Source organism: Ochotona curzoniae, unplaced genomic scaffold (assembly GCF_017591425.1).
Source record: "Ochotona curzoniae isolate NIBS_2020 unplaced genomic scaffold, NIBS_Ocur_1.0 contig_2692, whole genome shotgun sequence".
Classification (NCBI taxonomy): domain Eukaryota; kingdom Metazoa; phylum Chordata; class Mammalia; order Lagomorpha; family Ochotonidae; genus Ochotona; species Ochotona curzoniae.
In genome coordinates this window covers 19,938,176-19,960,248 of record NW_024465556.1, presented here as the reverse complement: position 1 = coordinate 19,960,248, position 22,073 = coordinate 19,938,176, and the positions used below count along the sequence as shown (strand labels likewise).

Here is a 22,073-nt window from a genome sequence, read left to right as displayed (position 1 = left end):
AATGCATGATCTGTGATGACGGGAGGAGGAGACTGTAGCTGCATCAAGTTACCAGAGGTTAGGATTTAAGGGGAATAAAGCAGACACACTGCCTTCCCCTAAATGGACTGCTTCACTAGAACAGCCCCATAGCAATGTCAGGAGGGTCTCAACTCAGTAAGCAAGCTGAAGCTGGTCTCTCTCATGCTTGACGGCAGCCACTGAGCATGCCCAGGGAAGCCCCAGGTGTGACCTCTGCTCCCCTGTGAGCAGCGGATGGGCCAGGCAATCTATCATTGGTGTTTCTGCTGTCAGCCCGAGTGCTTTGCTGCCGCTGCCTGTCACCCTGGTGGATGAGACCTGCTTAAGGGCAATCATGTCAATCTCTCTGTGACCACTCAGTCTAGGCAGAAGGATGATCTTGACAGGCCTGGCAAAGTCAGCACAAGGTGCCAGGAGATGTGGGCACAGCCTTCCTCCCCAGAGATGCGGATATGGGCCATTGTTTGGTTCTGCAGCTGTTGCTTTATTTTGGCTTTTCCCTTTCACCTTTATTTTCACAAAGTGGGCAGAGGCATGCAGGGCGTGGCTTCAGAGCTGGTCATCTCGGATAAACCTGTTGCCCTCTGAGTTCTTCCCATAGTAAACGTAGCGGCACTTGCCCAGGACACCTGCCAATAAAAAACACATCGTTAAAGATGCATGATTCGGAGAGCAGGGAAATGGGATGTAGCCCCAGAAAGGAACGAGTCGGCATTCAAATGCATGAAGATGACCAAGTACCAGTGGCTCGCATTCAGGCTTTTCTGCATAGCGCGCTCTCCCCCATTTTAGGGACTTGGCTCATGTGGCCCAGCTGCCTCTCAGCATACAGCATGAGCACCCTTAGGGAACAAGGTTCCCTTAGAAGAGTCTGTGAGAATGCGCAGATGGACTCACCCCAAGCACAAGACGGCCAGACTGTAAACTGGTTTTGAAGTCCTTAATCATGAATCGATACAGCTATCTTCCAAATCCCAGGTGGCTTAGGGAGGTTAGGGAGGCAAAATGGTGTTGACAGAAAAGCACAGGGAAGCTAAAGCAAGCCTCTGCCGTGACTTGGCTTCCCCTCAGAGACATCCCAAACCCTCTCCAGCTTCGGAGGCTTCTGATGTTTCCTTTGGTGTTACGTAAGTTTTGCGGCTGTACTTTAAATGTCCTGCAATTCCTTGAGAGGAGAGGAAAGCTTCACCATCAAACAGACGCCCAAAGCCCTAGCATAGTTCTGAACTCTTAAAATCAACTCATTCTAAGTACCCATTCTAAGTGCCATATTTGTTAGGAAGGTTTTGTAGGATGCTAAGAAAAAGTTTTTGTTAGAAAATATAATTTCATTTGTTGTCACCTATTTTTGGCCCATAAAAAGCATACAATTAAAAATCAGTAGCACAAAATTGTCTTAGTACGAATAGCATTTGAGCCTCTGAAGTATAGACACAATCAGACAAATAAAATGTCTGCAACAGTAATCCAGGAATCAAAAATCAGCCTGTGAGGACAGCTTCTGCTAGGCGTGTCTGCCCATCATTTGGCCTGTGTGAGAGGCACCAGTACAGCTGCCTGCTGGTAGGCATGGGAATTCAGGATATGGGAGCCAGGTTCCAAGTTCGCTGTGTGAAAGAGATGCTGCTGAAGTTAGGATTACAGTGAGTCAAACTAAGCAAGACAAGGCAGACACTTATGGGTCTGGATGATTTGGAGTGAAGGTTGGGGTCACAGAACCTCTATTGGCAGTTCTGGGGTGGGTGACATCGCTCTGTGGCTCATTCTTACTCTGCCTGTTTCCTGCCGTGGTGCCATGGGTGAGAAGTACTATGCATCACTTGTTCTCTCTTTGGCTCCTAATCTTCAGTTTCTGGTTTTGAGATTGGTCTGGTGCCTGGAAACCCTGAAGTTGGCTCAAGGTGTATGGGGAACCTTCTTGGGGCCTAAATAATTCTCTTAGTTCTTGGCTCTGAAATACATATGGTACCTAGGATGAGAGTCCTGTCTGTGACCAGTGTTTGGAGGTACGGGGGCTGGGTGTGCTTTGGGAGCCAGACTTGCTCTGTCTCAGGCAGGTTGAGTATTGGCAGATCCAGAGAGGCTCTAGTCAAATGTACGTGGACCAGCAGTGTTACAAAAGCAAAGGGTTAGGGCACTCAGCTGCCACACTCCTGCTCCTGCATAAAAGAAGGAAGGATACACACAGGGGTCGTTCTAGATGGCAGACAGGCAGGATGTGCCCAGGACTCCAGGCCATGGAGGAGTTTTGCGACAGGTTCCCTGGTCGCTTTTGTGGTTGGCACTGAAAGTTGTTTGTAAGGCCTGCACTGTTTCTTTGGGCCTGGAAGCAAAAAATGCTTATAGACACCCCAGAGACAGAGAACTGTTGGATGAATGTGGGCGACTGCAGGTTGGTGTCAGTACTTAGAAAATGAGGCAAGGACATGAGGTATTAATATTGTCAATGATCTCTTGACGGGAAAACAGATACCACACTCACTGTCAGCTTTAAATAGACATCAAGTGCATTAATGACAAAAGGGCAAGCTTTAAACAAAGGGGCTGTGTGCAGTGGGGAGTGGAGCTCGTCTCTGCTCTGGCAAGAAGCTGATCTGAAAAGACATGGTCGGGACCACCGACAGGCCCTGGATCGTGTGCTGTGACACAAAGCAGAGATTCTGCCAGAGACAGCAGCACCGTGTCATGGAGACCCTGCTGCCGCCTGCCGCCCTAACGCGAGCTGACATCACTGCCTGTCACTGCAGCTGCGCTCTGCCTAATGCTGCACCCTCGTCATGGCAGTAAGGGTCTTCTCAGCCCTGCCCATGGTAGAGGTAGAGTAGTGGCTGGGGACAGGACATGGACAGGCCATCACAACTCAGGCTTGGCAGAAAGGGCACATGAGTCCCTGCTGGTATCTTGGCCACGTGGGGTGACCTAGAGGCTAGTGTGTGAGGAGCTGTCACCTTGGATGCAAATCCAGAGAAGGCACTCTGGTGTGCGGACTACAACACAGGCCTGCAAGTAGCAAAGGAAAAGCACCTGCTTGGTGTTTGCCTGGGGCCAAAGGTGCTCCAGTCAGTGATGGTGAAAGTCTGTTCTACATGCTGAGCCTGAACTGTTTAGCATGAGCGAAACAGAACTAGTATCATCTCCCCAAGTGCAGACAAGTTTCCCACCGCAGCTCATGGTAGGGATGGGCTGACCCCCACTAGGTGATGTTCATGTTCAGGGGTGGAAGCAGGCATGCTGTTCCACGTGTGGTGGTGATTGTGAAGTGGAGGCTGTTTATACAGAGGCTGCACTCCTACTTATAAACTGAGCAAGGCAGCGCTTTGCGGTTCTTCCCTGGGTCCACCAAGCTAGCGCCCCCCTGCTCCATGGAACCACTAGATGATGGTTGTGAAAACTGGAGAGGAGGCTTTGCTTGGCAAGAGTGTTTGCAGACATGGGGTGGGGAGGCGCTCTGAGGATGGAAGCTGGGAACCTGCTGCTGACTGGGTAGCCGAGGGTTTCCGCACCCATCTGCAGCCCAATGACTTGTTTGTGTCTCTTCACAAACTTTTCACGTCTCCAACTGGAGGGAGAACAACATGTTTAGTGGTCGACGCGCTGGTTTTAATTAAAATATCTGGAGTGGGCCCTAGGAAGGGGAGCGGGCTCGCCCTGTCGCTGGCCCACATGCAGCCTTTCTCTTCAGAACCCTTGAGACCCGGCGACACGCCCTCCCTCGGTGAAGCTTCTCCCGCCAAATGTGTCTCCTAATTTTTCTTAAGCAGCCAGCTTTCCCATCACCATCAGCTGCTCCAGCTATAACGATGAAACAAAACAAAGGGAAGGATTTGTTTTAAAGAGCCCTTTATCTTTTCAAAGCCCGCACCATGTCTCAGTCTCTGTCTGGAGTGGGAGCTTTCTGAAAAGGGGGGGCAGTTTCTGGATGCAAGACTGGCTTGACTGGGCCAGCCCCTGAGATGGGGCTGGGGGAAGAGAAGCCCTGAGCAGGGAAGGGGTTGTTGCACAGCCCTGCTTTTTAGCCCAAGGTGGCCTCCAGGGCACCCTGACTCTGGGGGCTACGGCTGCATATCCCCCACCTTTCAGTCATCTACCTCAATCCCTAGCTAGGGGAGTAGGGGCAGGACTTCTCATAGAGCCAGCCCATCCTCAGTAGTTCAGGAACTAGGTCACATCCCTCTCCCTGGGCTGGGATCCCCATTTTTACAATGAGGGCATATTATCTTAGAAAACCACTTTGGTTCTAAAATAATGACTTAAGATGTTCAAATGCCTCCCCTTAGGAAAATCAGGACATTAGCTGCAATACTGCCTGGTGAAGGAGGCAAATTCAGTAGTCACTTCACCACATCATTCGATTATAGCAACCAAGTGTGCCCTGGTAACTTAGCTAGCCCTGCCTGTCGTGCAGCCTATAAGGAGGGTGAGCTCTGTAGGACGCCAAACTCCCAAGGCAAGGGTCTCCTCCTTGCTCTCCTGGAGCTCCTGCTCAAAATTGGAAGTGCTGGTAACTTCCTTCCCACTCACTTGGCTATAATCCCAAGTCTATCACTCCGTAGTGAGAGGCGGTTGTTTATCATTGATATTTAAATAGTGAAAGAACTGAAATATCCTCTCATATGAAGCAGTGCAGATTGGACCAACACACTGGTATTTGTAAGAATGACACTGCATTCAGCTCTGTATTTTGCTGGTGCTGTGGTGGTCAGCACTGTGAGTGCCAGTCTCACACACATTTGTCAGTAGCCGTGTGATGAGTGCACAGGGCTCGGTGCAGCTGCGGACTCTCAAGGCTGGCAGAGGAGGGAGCCAAGGGTCTCTAGAGCATGGGCTGAGAGGGTGGGAGAAAGGTGCATTAGCCGAGGCACACAGGGAGCAGGGCCTTGGGACACGCCTTCTGACCTATTTCACAGGCTTTCGGACACCGTGGAGGGGACTTGAAAAAAAAAAAAACACTCATGGGAAATGCTCAAAGATTTCATTGCACCAAAAAATAATACATACATTTTAAATCTGTCTTCCATGTTCTCTTTGATGAGCCACTGTGTATCCATAAACATGTCACCCTCTGCACATTCGGCCTCCTCCCCGCTTGCTAACGCTCAGTGCCTTAAAACGGTGCTTAGTGCTCAGGAAGTACTCAGTGAAGGTATCGAACGCACTGGCCTTAAACCGTTACAATAAGTATGTATCTAAACTTTAAGCAGAAACCCCAATGTTAAGCATTCAAATTGTTATGCACTCATACTGTCAACCTCTGGCACGACTTCAGACATTTCAAACATTTGAAAACTACATGCTGATGAAACATTTGTCTTGTCCAAGCGGGGCTGGGGCAGTAAGAAAAAACAAAGAGCCCTGAATCTTAAATAGTGGAATCATTTTACTGTTGAATAGTTTTCTCCCAGAAAAATGACCAATCGTTTTGCCCAGCTGGTCAGAGAAGGAGAGTGAAGCGTTAGTATCCGGCCCGAGAGGCTGCAGACAGCAACCTCTGCAAAGGGACGTTCCCCAGAAGCGCATTCCTGCGTCTTTGTTCTGTGCAGGCCCCCAGTAAACTGGGAACTAGAGAGGAATAAATGCCCATGGTTTACGATCTTGTGCATAGGCCAGAGGTCAGCCCTGGGATGTGCTATCAGCTCAGGCAGAGAGCACCAGGGATGGGCGGAGGCTGCAGGATTGCAGGCTCCTTGTTCAACAGCTTACTCCGGCAGAGACTGCTTCTATCCTAAGGCGAAACCAGAGAGACTTGAAAAAATCTTTAGGCAAAAGCACACAGTCCCTCCTCCAAGCCGACCCAATTTTCCTGCAATTTGCTGATGTGTCACTGGGGAAGCCTGGGGGACAGGCTTTCTACCTGACCTGAGTGAGGGTGGACTAGTCAGACAAGAGCTGGGCCTGCCTTTCCCCAGGCAAGTGGCCTGCAATGGGAGCATCAGAGTGACAACACAGTGCTTGTTAATCCTTAAAGTGGCCACAGTTGCTCCTGCAGTCCTGCCCCAGGAACCCTTCCATCAAAGGCAAAGTGAAGCTTTTTAATTTTTAACATCTTTAATATTCTAGGAATATAAATGTCTTTAAAGGTATCAACTCCTTAGGGTTAAGTTCCTCCATCAGCTTTTGCCAAATCGCAGTTTTCCCCAACTGCATCATGTTACATATTGTTTTCATGTCACTGAATAAACAGGGTGACAGAGAAAGAAATTCTATCAGCTGGTTGAGTCCCCAAATGCCCAGAACAGGCTGGCTAGGTCAGGCCAAACTGAGAAGCCAAGACCCCCATTCGTGCCTCTCACATGGGTGCCCTGGGAGCAAAGACCCCAGCATTTCAACCGGGGTAATGTCAACAGGAAGCTGTGCTGCAAATGGTGGAGCCAGGGCTTGAACCCAGGGCCCCCACATGGTCGCAGCAGTGCCTGGGGCCGTTCTGCCAAATGCAGCATAGTCTTTTCAATCTCCCTGGAAGGCATTTGTTTTGAACTGAATCCCATTTCCCAGAGTAACACTGTGCAGAGCTTCATTCCGACAGGAAGGCTTGAATCTTCTGTTGAAGTTTAGTCAACACATTTTATTGTGTGTCGTTTTAGTTCATTTCAATTTTATTTTGTTTTCGTTATTTCTACCAAGGCTAATTGCTTTCCATGAATTTGTGTGGTTTGGGGGATCCCAACAAGCCGTTAAAGCTGGGGTCAGCTTTTCATCCATCATAAATCGTTAGGCACAGATTGAGTTGCCGTCAATTTCCCTTTGGGTTGATGATGATAAACACTGCGGTAGCAATAAATTACTGCACAGGAGAGCTCGTGTTCATTTCTCTGCAGAGATGAACACGCTGGTGTGAGAGCGGAGCATGCTCTTCTCCCTGGAGGCCAGGGCTAGCCGGCATCCACACTCTACAAACAGCACAGTCACCAGGCAATCTCCCTCTCAGGAGGCGGCTCAGACCCTCCCTGGGACCCTGCAGGAAACTTTCCACTGAGAAAGAACAGATGACAGAGCTGCTTACACAAACCCAGGACCTTGGCAAGTCTCACCCTTGTGTTTGTAAGATGGGAAAGGCAGGGGCAGGAAGGCAGGCAGCAGTGAAAGGATCTTGGCCAAATCTGTTTGGAAGGGGACGGGCGGGCCGCAGCTCAGATGCTGTCTCCGGAAGTGGGCTAGTCCATCTGTCAGCCATGGGGAGCAGAAAGCAGACACCCTGGGTTCCCAGGCCTGCTAAAATGAGGCTGTGCATTTTATGGGAAGAGCATGCCCTGCACAGAATCGGGTAGGGGAGAACGTGTCCCTTTTGTGAGGCCGGCTCTTAGCTTTGTACAAGAGGCCTTCCCAGAGGGTCTGGACACAGGGACCGACACGCATTTCCATCTTGGTGCAACAGTGCTTCAAAATGCACACACACTTTTAGCTAAAACATCTGTTTTTCAAGACCTTGGAGAACATGCCCTCAGCTTTCAACCACACGGGAGCATATTATACCTCCAAGGGACCATCACCCCAATTTCTGCATGAACCGCTGCTGAGCCTCAAACAATCCCATGTTTGCTTTCTTCTTCAGAGAGATGCCACAGCTCGGGCTCAGCCGAAACTGAAGCCACCTCCCCTGCTACTCAGGACTTGCTGAAGGGTGAGTTACTTATCCTTAAGTATCTGCTCTACTTTGTGTGCTCGCCTATATACAAGATTGCTACACTTGTCTTTCAAAAACACGTCTTCTCACCTATTGGAGAAATCTTCAGCTTAGATAGAACTTAGAAATCTTCCCTGGTAAGGTGGACGGTGAGGTTCCTGCTGGCTCTGCGTGGAGGCAGCACCAGGTCCACCAATGACTGTATCTCCCCGTTCAGTCTGAATAACGAGACACATCCTTTACAGCTTCTTGTTCAAAGCTCCTACTTCCATCCTGTACCTGGGTAGCTTCTGAGCTGCTATTCCATGGTGAACAAGTGGAATGGCAAAGCCAGGTGGGTGAGAGTGTGTTTTTCCTGTTGCGTGTGGCTGCTCTAAGTGCGGCTTAATGGATTGGAGATGGGCTGGCTTCCAGAGTGCATGTCATGTCAAGATGAGATGCAAAGCAGCTAAGATTTCTGAAGTGCCCTCAGCAGGTTTAGTGATGGATGTCACGTCAGCCCTACTTTCAGTCAAACTGGACAGTGGTCAAGGGAGATGGATTTCTTGCTCAACTTTTACCTGATGAGCTCAGAAATTACAAAAAAAAAAAAGGAAATGTCCAACCCTTGACCTCCATCCACCCACTCTAATCTACCTTGATCTTTTCCTCTTGCTTCTGAAGTTACCAGCAAGACCACTAGAGGGCAGCATTCATTTAGGAAAATGACTTTGCTTTTTGAGGGGGGCGAAAAAAAGAGGGTGACCACTATTCAAAGCAGGGCCGTGAAAGCCACCCTGTGCTTTTGGTCACCAATGACAGGTTCTGTAATGACCACCGGGTCGTGTTTCGTCAGTCTGTACTGGAAGGCTTTCTGGGAATAGCGATCCCAGACACTTCCCCGCTTGCCCGTTTTTTACATTTCTTCTTGCTCCAGTTTCCAACACCAATTGTCTTTACTGTCAGTGCTCCAGTTAATCGGCCAGGCTGAAGGATGGGGAATTTTTAGTATGTCACTTGCAGCGATGCCAAGAAATACGCACACTGATACAGACTGGACTTCCTTGGTAAAGGGGCAAAGAAAATTATACCACCCGAAGTTGCTATTATGTGATAGTCAAAAAGCTTTAAAAACAAAGTAGATACATCTTGCTCCAAAGATGCCTTAGCCACTGTCTTCCCTCAGTATTTCATGCACCTTAACGAAGAGGAAGGAGCATGAGGGCAGCTGCGAGGTGGGCCCCTGTGCGAGCAACCAAGCAGCAGTCTGCTCTCCCCTCCCTCCCACAGGGAGACGGATTCCTGCCAGCTAGAGATCACAAACATCTCATTTTTAAATAACCTTAAACAGTACGTGGTTACAAGCAATATCATTTTAACTTAGAACATTCTAAAGGGAACAGAATGGATTCAGGCAGGCAGGGGAACCCGGAGTGCAATCCAGCACCCCCATCCAGAGAGGAAGCTGCCCCCTAGGGTCTCCGAAACAGGCAGAGCACAGCCCCCCGTGCTGTGTTCCCTAGCGCTACCGAACACCATGGAGCAGCCACCAGGGGAGTGCTGAAGACCAGCTAATTAAATGATCTCATTACCTCATGGCTAACCAGAAACCTTCTATCTAACGTCAATTTCACTGTCTTACTTGCTACAGGGTGAAGATCTGGAGACAGCAGTAGGGCCTTCATGGCTCAGACACAATGAGGAAGCTGGGCTGAGGTGGGGAGAGTGCTGCCCGCATCCATCTCAAGGTCTTATCCTCCCCTGCTCAGGTAAGCTCCAAAAAAGGCCGACACAACAGTGTCTCACCCAGAGAGCGTGCTGCTGAGGGAACAGACGGGCATTCGTATTGTAACATAAACCAAACGATGCTGACACGCTTCTGCAGCCCAGTGCTTTCCCTCTCTCCCTGGGCAACTCTGGGCAAAGCACTTCACCTAGAAGGCTTCCTACGTCACAGAAGCAGCTGGGCCAGCATGGCCAAGAAAGGCAGGCCCTGGGCTGTCCCCTACCCCACCGCACCGTCGGGGGGCTGGATCTGAGTCCGGGCTGCTCTGATTTTCAAGCAGCTCTTCTCAGTTTCTTGCTTTTCGTGTACCTGGGAAAGCGACAGAGGATGGCTCCCAGCCCAGACGGGGCAGCCATTGCGGAATGAACAAGCTGATTCGGGAATCTCCAAAGCAGGGTTGAATTACGGCCATCCCAGTGGTTGCTGGTTCTGCCTTGTGGCACTGGGGGGGCCAAGAACAGACCCTTATTTTTTCTAAGTTCCTAGGGGATGGAGGGGGTCCCCTTTTTAGCATCACTGCTCCCAGATGACCTACCAGTGTCCTTTGGGAAAAAGTAAAACTTTTGTAACATATAAAGTACTAAAAATCAGAGATTAAAAATTTGGTTAAGTCTGCCTCTTTCTCCCACCCCCCACACTAAAGTTTTTTTAAATGGAAGTTTTATTTTCTCTCCAATAACAAGTGGAAAATAGCAATGATTGGAAGTTGCTTTTAGCTCTTGAAAGTTTAACGGTAACCAACAGGAGAGGGTTTCCTGGATTTCAGAGTGAAATCCACCCTTTGCGGACTTTAGTAGAAGAGGAAGGAAACCCTGAAGGAAGAGTTTCCAGAAAGTCTTGAAAGCTCTTGCATCTCCAGGCTGGTGCAGGAACCCTGAGCAGGGGACGGCCTCCTGCAGAGTCTGCATGGGAACCCAGGCTTTGCTCTCAAGCAGAAATGAGCATTTGGGTCTCGAGATTTGTTCCTATTACAGAACTCACATCAGAAGGAGGGGAAATATCCTCAGTACTGTCTGCTTCTACAGGCTGAAATGTCTCAAGAGAGTCATTGGAAATAAAGACAAAGTTGCTTTAAAAGAAATGCTTGAAGGTACAAAAAAAAATAAATAAAACCTTCAAGCTCTCAAATAAAATTAAGCAGAGGCAGTACAACCAATTGTGTCATAATTCAAGCTCTGCAGGGATTAGCGAAAGGCCTTCCTGTCCTGGTCCAGTGGTCCACCTCCATCTGCCCTTCATTAGAATCCAAACAATCTTTTCCTATATTGATGTGACTATAATCTTTCCTAATTCCAAGACACTCTAAATTGCTTTCTCCAAAAGCAAAACAAAAGACATGTCTAACTCAAAAACTATGTTCTTTCATTGCAGAAAGCACAGCACAGACTTGGCACCAGTTAATCCCACTATCAAATGCCAACCTGCTTTCATTGTTTCCTGGTCTGCAACTCCACATCCTCTAATCTGCTCAGAACCCAAACATGATGCTGATGTGAGTACAAGAGTCTGTGAGACGGAATTAGTAGCAGAAAGCAGCTACTAATAACAACACAGCAGTAGAACGCTCCATCTTTTATTTTTGTTTTTGCCTAAGATAGAGTACACAGCAGAAGAGCGTACTCCATGGGCCTTCATTAAGGTCAAGCTCATTAAAACTTCACGAAAAGCCCCGAGTCTCCCCAGCAGTAGGAAGTCACACTGTTTGGTTTCAGCTTTGACCTAGGAACAATGCTGCTTGGACAGGCACTGATCACGATGGGTGCGACCACATGTTCTCAGCTCCTGGAACATACCATGACGGCGGCCTTAGATGTCACCCTGTGTGAGTTTCACAAGTCTCCCTACTGGAGCAGGGGACAACAACGGCCCCTGGACCGATGCTGCCTAGCACCTAACAGAATACATCTGGCTCTGAGCCGCATTCGGCAACACAAATTAACAGCGTAGACATTGCCCACGCTGGGCAGGAAGTAATGACCTGCTACCTGCTACTTGGCCAAAATCTCATTATAAGCCATTACGGTAATTGAGGGCCGAGACTCTGTGGATATTAGACTCCCTGAGCGCCAGTGGTTAGTTCAGGGGAGGAAAGGCTCATGATGGAGGGGGGCTGGGGAGCCTGGAGTCAAAGTGTGTTGAGGATCACGGTGTGTGCTTGTGCCCCTCTGCCCCACACGGCCCTGTTGTCCACAGTGAGGGAGGGCAAAGCCACTTCCGGTGGGCTCCCAAACATACTAAACAATTCACATCTGGTTTCAGTGACAACGGAAGGGGAAGGTAGTGGCCAAGTAGAGCTGAATGCTTTGAGTCCTGAACCGAGAAGCTGGGTGGAAAGAGAACAAGGTGAAAATGATCATTCTCCCTAGAATAGAGAGGCCCTTCGGGATTGTGGGTCACCGAGGGGGAGGACGCCTGGCGAGGAGCACAGCCTGAGGTACCCCCTTCCCTTCCCGGCCACGCCAGCCTCACCCCTTCTCTTCACCTACAGGGTTAAGCAGAGTCTTGGACTGAGAAAATGGCTGCGGTTGGTACAAGTGAGGCCTTCCCTGTAACCAGATCCTTCAGGAAAAAACAAATTAATCAACAGCGAGCTGAAGTGGGTTTAATGATTGCATTCTGCATACAATCAGCTTTTCGCTTTTCAAGGGCCATCAATATGTCAAGGGAAGACATATCTGAAGGATATAGCTCTTAACATCAAGGTTATCTATTCTCCACAAGGCTCCCACTCCTTGCCCGGCTGATACTCCACGCTGCCTGTGTCTAACATTTTCATCAACTCTGCAATCAATCAAGGTAATAATGTTGTGCAAAAAATCAATTAACAACGCAATTAAACTTTCCTTATTATCTCAAAGGGCTGAAATAATACCTAAAGGGAAGATAGACTCGCTGAGCGCACACATCCATAATCCAATGTGAAAGTGAATTATGAGGTTAGACAGATGCAGGCATGTGCTGGGGCTGTTACTTTCCAGGGGTTATATCTCATTGCGGCACTGTATCAGTCAGCCCCCAATCCCAGACCCTAAAATTCCAAATTACTTTTAAGAAATATATGATGTGCAATATCCACTTCATATTCTCTTTTAGAGATAGCTCTGCTGGCCCCTCCCCCCGAAAGGGAACTGGCATATTATTCAAAGACAAAATGATCTTTCAACAAGAACATAAAATACAAAAGCTATAATAACATTTACATCTGTATAGCACACATCTCTATAAATGCAGGTCATCTATTAACCATAATCTGTAATGCCTAAAAGGCCCAGGATGTGGCACAACATTTAAAACCCAAATACGCAAATGTGCAGCCTCCTGGGGATGCTGGGGCTTGCTTGCACGGCAGGCCTCGCTCATGCCTTACCACACACACACAAGCCTCGGAAACATGGGAAGGATTACTCACTGCGAATGAAAATGACTATATTATTTAGCAATTACACTCAACTTGCCCTGAAACACTATCCTTCGGAACTGAGCATTTACAGTACATAAAAAGGAGACGACAATTAACCTTTTGGTGCAGTGAACTCTGGGAAGTGCCAGAAGTTTCTCACTGACATGAGATACCTAGGGGAGGATAAGCAAGAGGTTGCATGACATTTACAGAGCTCCGTTGAAGCGATTCAGGACCCATGAGCCATGGTGTGATCCTGAAGATGATGACCTAGAGCTACAAGGGGGAATGATGGGAGGAGGCGAAGTGGAATGAGGCACACCATGCATGAGCCATTACTAGTCTCTGTCCCACCTACATGGGTATCTGGATACCTGCCCAACTCCTGCAGACAGACCACTGAGTTAAACACTGAATATCCCTACTCATACGCAGATCCCCAAACACTTGGCTCTCCCTCTAGGCATCCGAGTGGCACCGGAGGCTATCCTGCTAGGAGGGTCTCTCACTAGCCTCTCTGTTAAGCCTAGCAAGTGTTCGGTCATGTCCAAGAGGCAAACGAACGGATCGAGGAACTGAAGATTCCAAACTCAACCCTCGACTAAGCAGGGCATCCTCATCAATCATGTCTGACCCCCAGGGTTGGATACTGCCCGGCTCCTGGGCGTAGCAGTGTGGATCTCCACATGCTCCGCTGGAATGCTCCAGCTATTGCCTTAAACAGCAAGACTCAAAGCCGAATCCAACTGTTTTCCATTTCAGTCCGGCAAGGAGGGCAAGGTTAAGCTCCCCCCCCCCGCCCTCCTTCAAGTGCAGATTGAACAGAACAAGACAGACATTCCTCCTGCAACTTGTTAACAAAGAGGTAACCCATTGGTACAGAACTCAGACAGCTTTAGTGAATCTTGCCATTTGTCTCCTGACCTTAAGGAACATAATTAATATGTTTTCATTGCCAATGAGTAGATTGTGTGTGTACCAACTGGAACTGCTCCTGCTGTGTGTTTGATTCCAGTGACGATGGGGTGGGTTGGATTTTAAATGATGTGTGAGCACTTCTGTTCTTTCTGTGCTCTGGTTTATGTGTTATTCATGACTTGCATTACAGACATGGCTGATACACAGATGTAAATGTTATTAAATCTTCTGTATTTTAGAGGCTTTGTGAAAGGCTTCTTTGTTTTCAAATACTTCCCCTAACCACCAAAAATAACCAGTAAAACATGACAATGTCTTGGGAATGTTTCTCCACCAAATCTTCTGATGAAGAGATTTTCTTCTCCTTGGCTATCTTTTCATTAAACAAAAGCATTAAAAGGGTGGCAGATGGATGAATTCCATTTGTCTACCACCACTCAAGAACAATGCCAGGTATGTGTTTTCATGCCCTGTTGTATGTTGTGGGTGTGCCTTTGTGTGGGGGTGCACAGCAAGACATGCGAGATCAGAGTTCAACGGCACCCAAGCCTTGACTCCCCGTCCCAAGTGCAGTTGGTTTACAGCGCTGGGTGTCTGACATAATTCTTCATCTGTTTTCACTCTGCTGTCTGCTCCTCACATTTCTCAGGCTTTCAACAGATACGTGGCACAGGCTAAAGCTCTGGGTACAGACAGTACTTCATCAGGGCCTGCCTCTCACTGGCTCACTTTTCTCTATTGATTTTAAATTTAAACAATGCTCTCAGGCCGAACAATACACCTCCACAAATACAGCTGACTTGACTGAGCGCAGTTGGGAAAGGAGAGACACACATTACACCCTTGGCATGCACAGCCCAACTTGGAAAGGCTCTGAAGGAGACAAAGGTCAGGGCATCTGCCGACCCTCAGAGACCTGGGGATACCTGCTTGATTTCAGGAGTACCCTCCTGGACCCGCAACAGAGACCACATCCATCAGATGCCTGACATTTGAGTCTATGGTCTGGCAGTGGCCATCCTGGGAGTCCTGTTGTATCTCATTCCAGCTCCCTAAGACTCAGTCTTGGAAGAACTATTTCCGTACAGGCATCACCCCCCACGATCACGTAAGCAGGCTTCCTGTGCTGGCCACGGCTTGCATGTTTGACACCATCAAGTCGCCTCTTGCTTTCTCTGTTCTATTCCTGGGTTCATCCCCTACCCTTCCAAACTTTTTGACCTCCCCCTGCTCTGCTTGTCATCTTGAGGGTTTGGATGGAAGAATGGAAACATCCCTGTTCTCTTTTCTCCCCACAGTGGCCCTGCTTTTCAGAGAAGCTGCTAGTTCCTAATGCATGTGACACACAGAAAATGGCCCAAATGCCCACATTGCCAAGGGAATGTCAAGCAAACTGGGTAAACAGTAATTAATCCATATGCCAGGAATAATCCACCATGTTAAGGATGAAAGAAAGGGAAAGACTCCTCGTAGACGTGAGGAGTGAACAGGGAGATGACCAAGTTAAAAACAGCTGCCATAAAACTGCTCTCCTGAACAAACACAAAATGATACCAAAACAAAACAAAAAAATGCTGTGCTTTGACACTAACAGGCTTTGTGACAAGGCCTATAAAAAAGCTGGTTTCTCTCCATGGAGTTCTCTTTCATTTTACTGTTGCAAATATGATACACATATTGTTAAAAGTAAATAACATAAGAGCCATAACAGGCATTTAACCAATATTCCTTTCAAGATTTCTCTGACCACCTCATGAGGCTGACAGCAGGAACTGACATGGAGAGATACATGTTTATACCAGAGGGCTTAAATTCTGTGACATTAGTGAGAAAACTTTTTGAAATCTCTGCACTGTTGTTTTTTTAGCACACATTTTCCATGAACTTTAAGTAAAAGAGTTATTTATGTATTTTAAAGCGCTACAGGGGGAGACAGATCCACATGGCTGCCATGGCCCAAGGCTGAAACATGACAAAGCAGGGAGCTTCCTCCAGAGCCTTCCACAGGGGAGGCAGGGACCCAAACACTCAAGACCATCTCTTGCTGCTTTTCCCAGGCCGTGTCTTATTTGTGCCACAATACTAGCCCTTCAAGTACTTTTTAAAGATTGCTCCTATATATAGATTTCAATTTGGGGTTAGGCGGGGGTAAGGGGGCAGTGCAGGCTAGGGCGGGGGAGGGAGCACCAAATTAAGCTTTTTCACTTCCCAAAATTTGTACTTGAGAGAAAGAGGCTTGAATTGGCTGGTCTCTCGCCCGAGGGCCTCTGATTGGAACTTAAAGCCAGGAACTCATTCCTAGGGCTCCCTGAAACAGGTTGTAGGGACCCAAATCCTTGAGCCATCCCAGCTGTCTCCTGTAGTCCGCACTGGTGGAAAGCTGGAGTCAGGTGCCTGGGGGGGAGGAATACTGAACCAGGTATTCTGATATGGGACAGAGGCATCATAACTATTACATTAATCTACCTCATAATTCTGTCTTTCCACATTTGAAGCATCCTTCTGTGTCATTTTTTGGCATCAAAATGCTATGAACTGTAATGAAGTCCATCAGTGAACTCTATCACACACACAGAATAGTAAATAAAAAATACAAGAAGGAAACAGCTTCTTTGGGTAAGAAATCTATAGGAATAGAGCATACATACACATTCACCCAAGTAAGTTTTTGAAGAAGAGCCTGGGGAAATAGGCCATTGATGACCTAGAATAACCATGCATAGGGAAAGGCTGGAAACAGGCTGCAGGGTTTGAAGACACGACCTGGAATTCTGTTCATGTTTACAATGGAATATAAAACTTCAATGACACACCTGCAAGTGAAGTTATCTGACTGGGAAAGATACTACAAAGGCAGCTCCTTACGCTTTTTGTCATGAGTCTTCCTGCTGTGGCGGAAGTGACTTTGTGGTTATTAGAGGATAAGGTACAAAGATGAAGAGCCTTCAAAAGGTAACACATGATGTATGGGATGAAAAATGAAACATTGATTTTCAACAATATTTTTGCATCAACATGAACTCTGCATTTTCAAGTTTGTCTACACACTTGTTGAAGTCGCCTCATACAAGGAAGTTGTAGGAAATAAAACAGAATGAACAGGATGTGGTAGTAGAGCAGGATGGCCATATGCTAATACCTGGGTATGACACATGGGACTTCACAGATACAAGTAAGGCTACTGTGCTATAGATGGGGACATGACCCTGTACTGTTTCAGTTCAATCTGACCACAAGTGATGTGCAAGGGGGAGATGTGGCCATGGGTGCATGAGTAGCCAGTTGGAGATACAAATGAAACAGTTGGACCAGGCAGTCGGTGTGCCATTTGAAACCCAGGAAAGGTAAGGCTGCAGTTGGGTTCGTCAGGCCTGCAAAAAGGAATGCCGTCCCAGTGTCCCAATGAGCCTTGCCTTGAGCTTCATCAAGACCCACAGAGCTGGATGTAACTCAGTGGTTTCCTAGTCACTCACTAGGGCAGCCCAAGGAAACAAGAGGAGGAGATAAGCCCCAGGTTGCAAATTTGATTTAGAGAGATCTTATGAATCAAGCACATGAATGTACTTATATAAACCCTGTATAAGCATGTAAGACATTAAGATACTAGTCTCTGTAAGGCATTTGCTACTAGAAGTAATCATGGTTTATGGAACAAATGGCTGTCAGGGGCTGGGGCAGGAAATACATACAAACTAGGACATGCACCACCCAGCAGGCAAGCACCTTAAGTGGTGTGAGGCAGCAGCCCAACCAAGTCTGTCAATACTGAAAAACGAGACAGGCCTATTGATGCATACAACCAAATGCACAGGACACACGACTGACAGTTAAAAGTATTGACAAAGTTAGGAAAATCTCCGTATTCTAGTAGAATAACCCAGGCAACTATACCAAAGAATACAACAACTACAGGGTGTGAATTTACTGAGGGAGAGAAAAGTCACACAACCTTAAGTTGTCACTCTTGGTATTAGTAATTAATACTTTAGAAGGCATCGATGGAGTGACCATGTGGATGAAGTGACCATCTTTGCAGTACTAAGAGATTATTTAATTTCACATGCTTGTTAATGTGAGGCAACAAGGTACACATAACATCTATCATGCCAAAATGCGACAAATCATGAGAAAGCAATCAGATAACTCTAGGATGGGGACTTGACAATCATTCTGGACTTCTGAAGAAAAACTGAATGCCAGGGAAACCTAGAGTGCTGGGGAGTGTATGGGTGATAGGCAGGCCTTCCGTTCCTGCAGCACCTCCACGAGGGCTTATTAAGCAAAGAACGCTGGGAGCACCCCTGGTTAGTGGGACTTAGGGGATAGGCTTCCTGTGATGTGATGTGTAATGCTGTGGGAACCATGAGTGGACATTAGGGACTCTGAGAAACACCACTGGAAAAACGAGGAAGTTCTACCATGAGAGCGTTTCAAGGAGCTCACGGGGAATGTATGCTTCCAGTCATAAGGCCGAGAGACACCATCAGTAACTAAGTGCTCCCATTCACTGATGCCTGTGGCAACTACAACTGAGCTACGCTGAAGCCAAAGGTCCCTGCTTAAACCCACGTGGGTGACAGGGACCCTAGTGCTTCATGTTCATCTGCTGTCCCTACAGGTGCATGGTGGTAGGAAGCTGGGAGCTGGGACTGAGACCCATCACTCTGAGAGGGGATGCAGGCATCACCCCAAGTGGTAACCTCATTGCTGCTGCACCAGAAACCTATCTTACTTAACATTATCAGTGATTTCAACCTTAAAGTATACCCTTGTAGAACAGGTAATACACTCTGTATCAATGCTAATTTTCCTAGGTACAATAATGGTATTGTTATTTCACAGAAAATTGTCCTTATTCACAGGAGGTAGATGCTAAAGCATTTAGGAAGGAGTCTGATGGTGTCTGCAATTTATTTTAAGGCCTCATGAAAAATGTATGGGTATGCATCCAGACTCAGAGAAAGACACAATGTGGCAAGATATTAAATGAATTTAGATAAATAATACATGCATCTTCGATGTGTTATTCTTTTACCTTTTCATAAGTTTGAAATTTTTCACAGTCATAATTTGAGAGGAAAGGGTTTGTTTCCCTTGGCATTTGATACTTGTTATAAAGACATGACCACAGGAACAGTTTTCAAATATGTTAATTTCATTCCTAGCTAGGTGACCTATTTATGCATTTCAAGCTAACACCAAGAACTTTTAAGGCCAATGCTGTCTTGCGCGAAGTCACAAAAGCTCATCAGTCCCTCCCATCCTCATCTCACCTTCTCCCCTTTTCTCTCTCCACACACATTTCACATATTTTACATCCTTTCCCTCCCTCCTTAGTTCCTTCACAAGAACGGGTAGGACACCTGCACAGTGAAATGCCCAATTAGACATTTTCTAGCCATAGTCCATTTCTTCCACTAATACCCAACTGTTTACGAAGATCCTACTACGTGCCAGACAATATCCTGGCTTGATAATTAGAATGCAGCAGTGGAATGAGATGCAGTTCACATGGTAAGTAGGGTAACAAAAGTTAGGTAGCAATTACAATGAGTTTATGAATCTCTTCCAATGAGTTGATAGAAAATGGGAGTTGAAATATCTTATGTAAATGAAGGCAGTAACAAGAGTTAGCTTTCAGACATTCTCAATGCTAACTGTTTTGTAGTACAGGCCTTTCAAACTGGGTGGGGTGCATGCTTAATGAATCCCAATATTCCTATGTAAATTGGGAATTATAACTCCTGCCTATGGACTCCCCGTAGCGCCTGTGAAAGATCCCAGCTAATGAACAGCGAGAGTTAGCACTACTCGATGATAGTGTATTTGGGATAGGCTTTGGCAGTTTGTCATCTTTTTTTTCTAATAATGAGCTATCTATGGCTGTTCTATTCCTGTATTTGTCAGGATTATACAAGCCAATGTAACAAGTAAGCCCCAAATGTCAGTCTTCTGCCGTGCCCATGTGCACATTTTCCTTCCTGCAGAGTCAGCACAAGCTGCTTCACACGCTTGGTTTGTTGCGGTTCTGCTTCCTTTGACCAGAGGTCAGGCCAGCAGGGAAGAAAGAGTGTACTTCATTCTCAAGCCTTGTCTATGAAAAACACACCCCCCTTCTCTTACCAGCACTGACGCTATCACACACACTTAGGTGACCCCAGCCAACAGCAAGGGAGAGTGAAATGGAGCCTAATTCATTCTAAGTTGGTACCACCCAAAGAGGAAGAAAAAGCAGAAAGTACTTGATCTTAAAGTGCCAAAAATATTTTCTCCTTTCATCTTAGAGAATGGAGATGGTAATCCCATTGTTAATTCCCAACCCAAGAGCAAGACATCCCAAAAGCTTTGTGGAAAGGCAATTAACCTTTTTTGAATTCCATGCATTCGAGGAGTATTAAAGTATGCATAGATTATAATTTTTAAAAGTGCTGATTTCTTTGAAAGGTAGAATGACAGGGCTCTTCCACGTGCTGGGTCATCTTCAGAATGGCTGTAATAGCCAGGCCGGGGCATCCTCAAGCCAGGAGCCTGGAACTCCATACAGCTCTTCCACACGGGCGGCAGACAATCCAAGCACTTGGTCATCTTCTGCTGTGTTCCTGAGTGCCGTGCAGGGAGTAGCTGAAGCGCAAACGGACACTCATTCTGATGCCAGAGTTTCAAGTTGTGGCTTCACTGCTATGCTATAACACTACCCCTACATTTTAATTTTTGAGATTAAGATAAACTTAATTTTTATTATTTCTCTGAGCTTTGTGAATTGCCCAGATAGTATCCAGCTATCTTTCACTCCTAAAACACAACATTTGTTGCATTGACTGGTACCTCGGTCAGCAACCTTGTATTTGCAGGTTACTAAATGAATCACATCTTGGTAGAGGGGCCGAAACAGTGTGCTGGCCACCACTTGTGCTGCTGCCAGGTGCTGGGTGGTATCGGCTGCTCCCTTTCTGATCTAGATGCCTGCTAATGGCCTAGGAGAGCAGTAAGAGATGAACCCAAATGTTTGGATCCCTGAACCTACCTGGGAGACCAGCAAGAAGTCCCTGGCTTTAGCCTGGTCCAGCACTGGCCACTGTGGTCATCTGGGGACTGAAGAGGATGAGGGAACGCCTCTGTCTCTCTAGCTCTGACTTCTGACATAAATGAAAAATGAATCTTAAAAAAAAATAAAACCAAAAGAGTGTAAGCTTTATGAGGGCAAAGTGTTGGTCTGCTGTAGATTCTCGGGGTCTGGCTCTGAGCCCAGGATATAGTTCACAATAAATGTACCTTAAGAATGTTCTAAAACCTAATATTTTGTTTTATACCCTGATTTGAACTTGTGTAATCATTGATAGGATATTATGGGGCAAAAACTTTGACACATTTAATCATATTAAAGTATCAGCACGCCCTTGTGTTTCACCTCCAGTAACTGAAAATGCCACAGGGTCCCTCAAACTTCATTTTCATACCAAAGGGAAAAAATGATGCTGTCTAATTGATTGTTCACAGGGAAATCAGTAGGTGCATTTAACGGAAAAGTTAAAGTCAAGGGACCCTAACTTCTACACAGCCTGCACTCAATAATGAAAATGAAACATTTCCAAGCTCCTGGATGACAGCAGCTTAAAGGCCAGCTGGGGTGTGGGGAAGCAACAAAACCATCCACAACACTGACAAGCTCAAACTCACGACTTACAGACTGAAGACCTAGATCCAACTGGGATGAGGAGGAGGTGCTGACACATTCACAAACACCAGGAATTCACACAATCAGGTGATCCTGGGAGATGCTGTGTGTTGTCCTCTGTGGAATCAATGTCCATACTGAATAGATTACTCTGAAGCAGTTTTTGTCCTCTGTCTCCATCAATCTACAAATGACTTCTTATTTTGTTACTAGAATGTCAGCACTCAAGATCCATTCCAAAGACTAGGTCTTGTTTTTAACAAAGCAAGTTCATCTTCAAGCCACACAACAGTAATTTCAATCCAAATATGATCTAAATCTTTGGGACTCACCATAAAGCTGTACTTTCAACTAAGTATATTCTACAATAAGATTACAACAGGAATGCCAACTGCATGTGAGAAACACATAACAAGTATCTTAACTAAGCAGTGGTACTCTTTAATTTTGCCATTTTGGTTTGGGTGTCCCAGAATATGACTCTTCTAAAGAATGTCTTCACCCAAAGAGATGCAACTTTCCCTCTGCCTTCCCCAAATATCCAGAAACATCTCCCTTGACAAGAATTCTTTTCTCCTCTCCCCTCCCCTCGTCCTTCCTTCCACAGGTATACAGACCAGTAGAACTCTCATGCCTGCAATAGCTTGTCTAGGCAAGGGCTGAAGCTAGGGGC

The 22,073-nt window shown here is 46.8% G+C and overlaps 1 protein-coding gene across 2 annotated transcripts in view; it reads right to left on the bottom strand.

The window, feature by feature from the left end:
- Window positions 1–489: 489 nt before the first annotated feature.
- The window catches only part of LRMDA (leucine rich melanocyte differentiation associated), a 985,984-nt gene continuing 964,400 nt past the window's right edge, over window positions 490–22,073 (bottom strand). For both annotated transcript variants that reach the window (XM_040976019.1, XM_040976020.1), the window contains one exon: window positions 490–650. In XM_040976019.1, coding sequence (XP_040831953.1) covers window positions 571–650 — 80 coding nt within the window. In that variant the 3' untranslated portion in view covers window positions 490–570. The remainder of the gene's footprint in view (window positions 651–22,073) is intronic.